The 9227-nt window shown below is 42.4% G+C and overlaps 1 protein-coding gene across 1 annotated transcript in view; it reads left to right on the plus strand.

The window, feature by feature from the left end:
• Nucleotides 1–9227, plus strand: part of LOC125036947 — an 868716-nt gene that overhangs the window by 199720 nt on the left and 659769 nt on the right. The window contains exon 53 of the mRNA XM_047629908.1: nucleotides 4534–4639. Within this exon, the coding sequence (XP_047485864.1) occupies nucleotides 4534–4639 (106 nt within the window). The remainder of the gene's footprint in view (nucleotides 1–4533; nucleotides 4640–9227) is intronic.

Genomic DNA, 9227 nt, shown 5'->3' on the forward strand with positions numbered 1-9227 from the left:
GCCCCTTCGGCTTACCCCATTGATCGCTTGTTGTCGGGACTCGAGTCGTAAGAGCCATTACCCTGCCCTGTGTAACGAGGGACTCCCGCCACTCTGCCGGATTATTCCTGGCTGCTCGTTAGAGGCCGAGGAGTTGATGTGCGGGTCATTATCCTTGACCCCTGGAGAAAGGGAGAGAGGAAGAGACGGAGAGAGAGAAGGAGTGGAAGAGATAGAGAGGGGATGAGAGGGAGAAGGAGGAGTGGAAGAGAGAGAGAGGGGGGGGGGAGAGGGAGAAGGAGAAGGAGAAGGAGAAGGAGAAGGAGAAGGAATCAGAGCGAGCGCTAAAGGAATCATCGAGGTAACCCTCAATGAGAAAGAGAAAGAGAGAGGGAGAGGGAGAGGGAGAGGGAGAGGGAGAGGGAGAGGGAGAGGGAGAAAGAGTAAGAGTATGACTGTGAGAGAAGAGGGTGTTGGAGAGGGAAGGAAAAACGAAAAAGGGGAATTAGAAGAAACAGGAAGAGGAAGGCAAACATACTTAGATATATTGTGTATCTCTCTGTATTTCATTTCTCCGATTTATTTGATACACCCATTTACACCACTGGCAGGAAGCGAATGCATTACCCTTGACCCATGGAGGAAGGGTGAGAGGGAGAAGGAGAGGAAGTGGGAGAAGGAGTGGAAGGGATAGAGAGGGAGTGAGAGGAAGAAGTAGTGGAAGAGAGAGAGGGGAGGGAGAGGGAGGAGTGGGAGAGAGAGAGGAAAAGGGAGAGGGAGAGAGAAAGGAAAAGGGAGAGGGAGAGAGAGAGGAAAAGGGAGAGGGAGAGAGAGAGGAAAAGGGAGAGGGAGAGAGAGAGGAAAAGGGAGAGGGGGAGAGAGAGGAAAAGGGAGAGGGGGGAGAGAGAGGAAAAGGGAGAGGGAGAGAGAGAGGAAAAGGGAGAGGGAGAGAGAGGAAAAGGGAGAGGGAGAGAGAGAGGAAAAGGGAGAGGGAGAGAGAGAGGAAAAGGGAGAGGGAGAGAGAGAGAGGAAAAGGGAGAGGGAGAGAGAGAGGAAAAGGGAGAGGCAGAGAGAGAGGAAAAGGGAGAGGGAGAGAGAGAGGAAAAGGGAGAGGGAGAGAGAGAGGAAAAGGGAGAGGGAGAGAGAGAGGAAGGGAGAGGGAGAGGGAGAGGGAGAGGGAGAGGGAGAGGGAGAGGGAGAGGGAGAGGGAGGGAGAGGGAGGGAGGGGGAGGGAGGGAGAGGGAGGAGTATGAGAGTCAGAGAAGAATATGTTGGAGAGAAAGAAAAGAAAAAAAGTGAAGTAAAAGAAACAGGAAGAGGAAATATATTGTGTATACATATTAATGCGATTTATTTGATACACCCATCTATACCTATTCATTGGTTAATAGAATATGCAACTTACTCCTGACCTTCAGAAATGCGTTTCCACACTTCAGACGAGCCGTGTATAATTTATCAGTGCAAGCTTTGACGTCTCAGGATTTGGCTATCGATGCGTCTGAACCTGTTAATGTCACCAGTCGAGACCATTGGTTCATTGCTTGGAATCTGAGCCAGTATGCCTGAAATTTGGTTCTTTCACAAGAGGAAATAGAGAGAAAGATAAGAGACAATTAGATATGTCAATTGTGCATTTACCGACTTGTAATAGTTTGTATATTATATATATATATATATGTGTGTGTGTGTATGTGTGTCTAACAATACATACATACATACATACATACATACATACATACATACATACATACATACATACATACATACATACATACATACATACAGACAGACACACACACACACACACACACACACACACACACACACACACACACACACACACACACACACACACACACACACACACACACACACACACATATATATTATGATATATATATATATATATATATATATATATATGTGTGTGTGTGTGCGTGTGCGTGTGCGTGTGCGTGTGCGTGTGCGTGTGCGTGTGCGTGTGCGTGTGCGTGTGCGTGTGGGTGTGCGTGTGCGTGTGCGTGTGCGTGTGCGTGTGCGTGTGCGTTTGCGTGTGCGTGTGCGTGGATGTAAGTATGTGTGTATGTGTATATGTATATGTATATATATTTATATTTTTATATGTATATATATATTTATATTAATATATTTGTTTATGTATATATATAATTATTTACGAACAAATGCTAAGCACATCGCAGTCTGATTAATACTGTTTGGAGTGCGGATTTAGCAAGCGTTAATTGGAATTGTTGCTTAATCTGCGGGAGGGCTTTGAATATTATTAGAGCAGTTGACATCTATCACCCTTAAATATTTTACTTGAATTCGTAAAGGGATTCATACTTCTCTCCACTGTTCTGCCCTGTGGTTTCTTTTGTGATTTCCTCTACACGTATCACATTATGTTGTCATATTTTCACATGTCCTCTTCCTGGTCATTACGTCTATACACGCTGTATGCGTAATGGAGAGCTCCTTGGCCGGGCGCCCTTGTATAACTGAGAGATCGGCGTTTGAGCTTTTGCATTCACGCCAGAGCCCGAGTCGGCGAAGCGGGAGAGCGGGAGTCTGTGTGAGAGAGTCACCGGGCGCTTCATAAAACCTCGTCGGGACACTTATGATCGTCGGCTTTCTTAACTTCTGAGGATAAGAGAGCGGGTGGGTATTCCCCGCCCGTCTTCTGTGCAACACAGAGCCGACATTGTCTGTTTGTTTTCTTTCTTTTTTTTTCTTTTTTAATCTTTGTCTCCATTCTTTTGTTTCTTTGACGCCTTCTTCATGATGCTAGGTTCGATCCTTGTCGTCGTGGGAGAGTTTTTCTTTTCCTTTCTTCTCTTTAAGAGTTAACAACTCTATTTCACACTTAGAGTTAGGATAATCATCTCGCCACTCCATAACGCTTGGCAGTTTCCAGGTGAAAATGGCATTCCAGCGAGCATTAAAAATATTTTCTCATTGCTGCGTAGCGCTCAAGGGCCGGGAGTGGTCGTGACCCATATACGTAAAACTAATAGGATGATAAGAGCCTCATTATGCAGTACTGTCAGGAGCAGCGTCCGTGAATCCCAACGTGAAGGTCAAAGCGAGTTCATGTCTGCAGCTTTACCGTTAAGAGTGTTTTTGTCTTTCATAATGTTTGTTTTGAATCTGTTGGTGTGGAAATGTTGATAAGAGCTGTGCATATTCATGCGTGTGTGACAATAGTGATATATTGCATGGGAACTCAATCAAGTTCTTTTAGCATCGTGGTGTTTAGAGCAATAACATGTTTCGTAAAATGGAATATCGCGTATTGGTTAACTGCTGATTGGCTTTGTGAACAAAAACATGATGGTGTTGTTCAAAGCTCTGCCGCTGATTAATTTTCATCAGTAACATATGATTATTGATTGCAATGATTATGTAGATTGTAAGCGTTTATTTGGAGCCGCGGATAATTGTTGCCGCATTTTGAGGAGAGTGAATGTGGCAAAGTTTTGAATGTTTTATGGACGATTCCTTCCAAAATAATTGTAAATTGGACATTTCATTGTTCGTTGTTTATTTAGTCGTAAATATTCATCGGAGATGGAGATGTGATGGGGTCGCAATTATGACTGGACACAGTGTAGGAATAATCCATTTCGTTTCGCCTGAACCCAGTGTTGAGGTGGACGATTTTGTTTCGCCTGAATGCAGCGTAGAAATAGACGGCTTTGTCCCACCTGAATACGGTGTAGCAATACTATTTGGTTCCAGTTAAACACAGAGTAGGAATAGAACGCTTTGTTTCATTTGAACGCAGTGTCGGACGGAACTATTTTGAATTATCAAAATGCAGTGTCATGATCGTCTACTTTGTTTCATTGGAACGCTGTGTAAGAATAGACCATTTTGTTTCATTTTAAAATAGTGACGGCCTGTATCACTTTGTTTCACCTGGACACAGTAAACCGTTTAGCATAATTTGACCCTTTTGTTACTAGTACAAGAACACAGTGTATATAGAGATAATGCCGTTTCACTTGAACGCAATGTAGAATAAGTCATTTTGTTTCACATTGATGATGTAGGAATAGAGTATTCCCGTTATACAACACAATAGTGAATAAGGAGCTCTGGGACGACATTTGTGGCGGATGACGTAATGACTTCAAATGCGATCTGCCACTGGGTCATCCATAGCTTGTCACGGAACCTATTTAGCTTTGGTTCGCTTAACCCAAGGTTGTGTTTATGAAGGAAATTGACTTAATCTATAATGAATATATATTTTTTCCAAGAAAGTTCTTTGGTCTCTAATTTGAGTAATAAGGCGATTGAATTGCAATGATAGTATTTTGCGTGGTTAGGACATGTTGATTAATCACTGATATCAAAATGAAATGCCATCTAGTGTTTGTTATGTCACGCTTTTGAATTATTTTGCAGGTTAACTTTATTTCAGTTCATAGAACCATTATTTCCCATTTCTATTTATATTTGGGAGCGGGGTTTGTGGGGGAGAGGGTTGCGGCTGATATTTCCGTGAAGCACGATGTTGTAAACCCGATCTGCTTTGTTTTTCAGAACGTGCTGCGAGAGCTGGAGGGCAAGAAGCCACAGCTGGACGAGTTAGTGGCCTCAGCTGACAGCCTTAAGGATGACGCCTCCCGCACGCAGCTGCACCAGAAGGGTGAGTAGAGAGCGACACGTGTTTTACAGGTGTTTGGTTTCCCGACACGTGCGGGGAACGGAGTTGGTTCCCTGCACGCGGGTGAGGTCTCGGGGCTTGTTTTATTCATTTATACGTTTTAAATTGGATTATTTGGTTAGGTATTATTCAGTTATCTGTTTTGGCACTTTGGCGCTGTTGTTTACTCATTCTATTTTGTTTATTTGGTCGTTGGCATTGTGTGAGGCCTTTATGAAAGATTTCGCGTTTTATATTCTCGGCAATTTGTCTGTACAAGTTCTTATTTCTCTGTATTTCAGTTCATAGAGATTTGTTTTTTCTGGGTGTTTGTCGTAGCAATGTGGGCTCTTATGTGTTTCCATAATGTATATATAATATAATATAATGTATTGATAGTAATGTATGTATATGCGTACATACTTAATATCCATATTGATATGCATATGTACATGTACATATGTATTTGCATTTGTATATATATATGTTTATATATTATATACATGTGTATATATATATGTATAAATATAATGATATATAGATATAAAGATATATATATAAATATATATATATAAATATATATATATACACACATGTATATATACATATATATATATATATATATATATATATATATATATACATATATATATACTTATATATACATATATATATATATATATATATATATATACATATATATATACATATATATACATATATATACATATATATACATATATATATATATATATATATATATATATATATATACATATAGATTCATATATATATATATATATATATATATATGTATATATATATATATATATATATATATATATATATATATATATATATATATATATATAGCTCAGACATGTGTACATATCCATTGAAGTTGATATATACAAAATCTATATTGTGTAAATATGCTATATATTCCTTGCCGTTTTATTCAGTCTGCGGAATCTAGTTGCGTTATACTTGTTTAAGTTAGTTTAAGTTTGCTGTATTTAAACTATGCCGCCCAAAGTTAGGCAATATCAGCGGGTAATGCCGGTAATGTTATACTCCATGCTTTTGGCGGTCGCTAATTTAATCTGATTTTAAGTTGTTCGTTAACGCAAATCAAAGTCATGTTGGTGGATTAGATTTATATGATTTTGGTTTGTTGCTTCCTCATCTGTTCGGTTTGAAAGATGGTTTCCGTTTGATTAATTTGTATCTTTAAAGTTGAGCATCCTCCTGGACTTTAGAACAGCCAGATCGATGGTCTTGTGGATGTTTTCTTCTGAGGCCGTGTTATCCTGTGATACCAATGCGCTCTTTCGGGATAGAATGAGGTTTCGTGATGGTAGCCAAACAGAGCTTCATTGTATTTATTGGCACTCTTCCCAAGTCAGTCTCTCTTTTTTTTTTCTCTGTCTGAAAATGGGGTTTCGAGAGATTCAGTCTGTTTATGTATTATCCATGAGCACAGGCATTTGCCCCATCGTTATGGCCACTCCTCTGATTGATGCGTTTTTATTTTTTTCAGTTATTTACGTGGACTTTTTTTTTTTTTTTTAGACATGATAATGTCTTAGATTATTAGCTGATGCAATTCGTTACGAATTACACGCTAACAAAATAAAAAGGCTACAGTTGTCATGATGTGTAAAATAAGGTTGAGAGGGAGAGCGAGAAAAAACGAAGAAGGTTAGAAAGTCTCAGTGTATATGGAGAAAAAGAGGGAGAAAGGTGTAGGATGAGGGAATGATTTGGACAAAAAAATTCGATTGTTATAATTGAACTTCAAAATAACTTGGAAAACACAAGAAGGAGAACGGGTGAGGAAGCCGGATCGACGTGAATAGATAAATTTGAGTAAATTTGAAAGACAGAGTCGTAGAAGGCGCAGTGTATATACATCCAAGAGAAGGCTTCTAAAAAAGAGAGTTAGGCAGCGTGCAGCCGCCCTTTACACGCACACACGTCTAGAGGGGATGATGGGAATTGCGGCTGCAGACGTGGGGCGGTAAGTCCCGGGGGGTTCACAAGCGCCCGAGGATGAGGGAAGTTTGGGCATTAAGCCGCGGCGGGGCGGGGTATGGGGGTAGGACCCGGCATACTGCCTGTCAGGGCCGTGTCTCCGGCTGTATGTTACTTATCTCCTTCTTGCATGGAATTCCTTATAACAGCGGTGTAGATTTTTGACATAAGTGTCAGTGTATGCATGAGAGGGATAAGTACAGAGGAAAAAAATGGAATTGGGAAAAGGGAAGGAGAACGGTTTTGGAAAGTGGACGAGAAAGGGACATTTCATTAGGTACCGTTGGTACGAGGCGGAAGACATCTTAATGTTTTTGATTGTAAACCATGGTGAGACTTGTATAATTCCACCTATTGTTTTACCCCTCTCTCATTTATTCACCCATTTACCCTTGCCCTCTCTCCCTCCTGTATCCCCCCTCATTCTCTATTCCCACTCCCTCTCTCCTTCGCACGGCGGTACTACAACGATCTCGTCCAGTCTCACTCATAAAAGTGGACGTCGACGACAACGGTTCCATTAGGACGTGGCAGTTAGATTGCATATTTATCGCAGCTTTGTGGTCTCCAGAGTGCGTTATTACACTTGCGCGATAATTAGCTTATTCGTTTATGGCCAAGAAGTTGTAGCCAATGGAGTATCGACCACAGCGGCGAGGCGGTCCAGGTGCACGAGGGGGGAGGGCCCGCCAAGCCCGGCTTTCCGGGGCCTCGCTTTATTCTACTCCGCTTTTAAAGTGTTTGTTTATTTGATCATTCTGTTATGATATGAAGATTATTAAACGTGCTGACGCGCGCACGCACGCACGCACGCACACGCACGCACGCACGCACGCACGCACGCACGCACGCACGCACGCACGCACGCACGCACGCACGCACGCACACACACACACACACACACACACTCACACTCACACTCACACTCACACTCACACTCACACTCACACATGCACACATTCACTTGCACAGTACATGTTAGTAAGTGTTTCTGTTTTTTGTTTTTTTTCCTCCGACCCTTAGGAAAATGAGGGTGACTGATTAGTGTGTATTTCTGTGGACTTAATCCCGTGTTCGTGCCTAGGTTTTTGGCTGTGCAGATTAGAGCTTACGCATTCCTTTCGAAAACTTTTTTTCCTTCTTTTTTACGTTCTTGTAGTTTTTTATCGTAATTAAGAGCTACCCGCGCATGATTTATAATGAAGAGGATAACGAGAGGTCGAATCATGCAACCTCATGATTGCAGGTAGAGTGCATGACGTCACACCTGAGCGAGAAGTTCGCCGATGTTTTGGTTGACTGGGTGTGGACACGTGGCTCTCGGGTCACTAAGGAAATTAAAAAGAATATTCTACTCCGAGGCGGATGGGGGGGGGGGGGGTGTAGAGAGTCTTTCGAATACCTTGGAGGGAAATGGGCCGTGGGGGAGAGGTTTGACGTAGATGATGGGGGGATGGGCGGGTCGATGAATGGGAAGGAGAAGGCTGTCGTAGGTGGATGGCAAGATCGACGGAAGGTTGACGCAGATGGATAGATGGAGGGATGGATGAAAGGGGGGGGGTAGTGGTAGAGGGATGGAGGGACGGTTGTTTTGTTTTAGCGGTACTGTACTAACGTCTTTATTTCTTACGTCGGATCATCGGTATGATTTTCTAGCTTCATCTCTATCTCTCTCTTCCTCTCCCTTCCCCTCCCCCTCCCCTCCTCTCTCTTCTTCACTCCCTCATCCTTCTTCCCCTCTCCTTCCCTATTTCCCTTTCTCTCTTCCTCCCTTTTGTTTCTTTACCCAATTCAACTTTTTCGTATTTTTCTGCTTACTTTAACTCACAAAGAAAGGAAAAGAAAATGGGGAAAAAAGATACGGGTGCAACATCTATAAATATCGAGATTCAATATTGAAATATCACACACTTCTCGAGGCTCATCTGCCCGCTGTTGCCTCGCCGGAAGGCTGAGAGGGAAGAGGGCGCGAGGTGGAAGACGCTGGAAGGTGGAAAGTGGAAGTGGAAGGTGGATGGTTGAAGGAGGAAGGGGCAAATGGAAGCAGGAAAATGGAAAATAGATGGTGGGAGATGGGAAGTGAAAGGAGGATGGAGCAGAAAGGAAGGTGGGAAATGGACGAAGGAAGGTGGATGGTGGAGAAAGCATGAAACGGAAAGGAGGAAGGTGGAAGGTGGCAGGTAGAAGGTGAAAAGTGGAAGGAGAAAGGTTGAAGGGGGACGGGGGAAAGTGACGTGGAAGTTGGGGAAAAAAAAAGAATTGAAGGGGGAAAAAGGGGAATGCGAGAAAATTTAAAAGGGGGAAGGTTTAAAAGAAGGATACGGAAGAAACGAGAGAGAGAGAGAGAGAGAGAGAAAAGAGAGAAGAGAGAGAGGAGAGAGAAGAGAGAGAGAGAGAGAGAGAGTAGAGAGAGAGAGAGAGAGCAGACAGAGAGCAGACAGAGAGCAGACAGAGAGACCGTATTGACCAAAGAAGAAAAATGTGTCCTTCAAGGGGAGGTAAAAATGAATGAGAACTGATTGGGAAAAAAAGGAACGAAGCGCTTAGAAAAGAAAAG

This window comes from Penaeus chinensis, chromosome 22 (assembly GCF_019202785.1).
Source record: "Penaeus chinensis breed Huanghai No. 1 chromosome 22, ASM1920278v2, whole genome shotgun sequence".
NCBI lineage: Eukaryota > Metazoa > Arthropoda > Malacostraca > Decapoda > Penaeidae > Penaeus > Penaeus chinensis.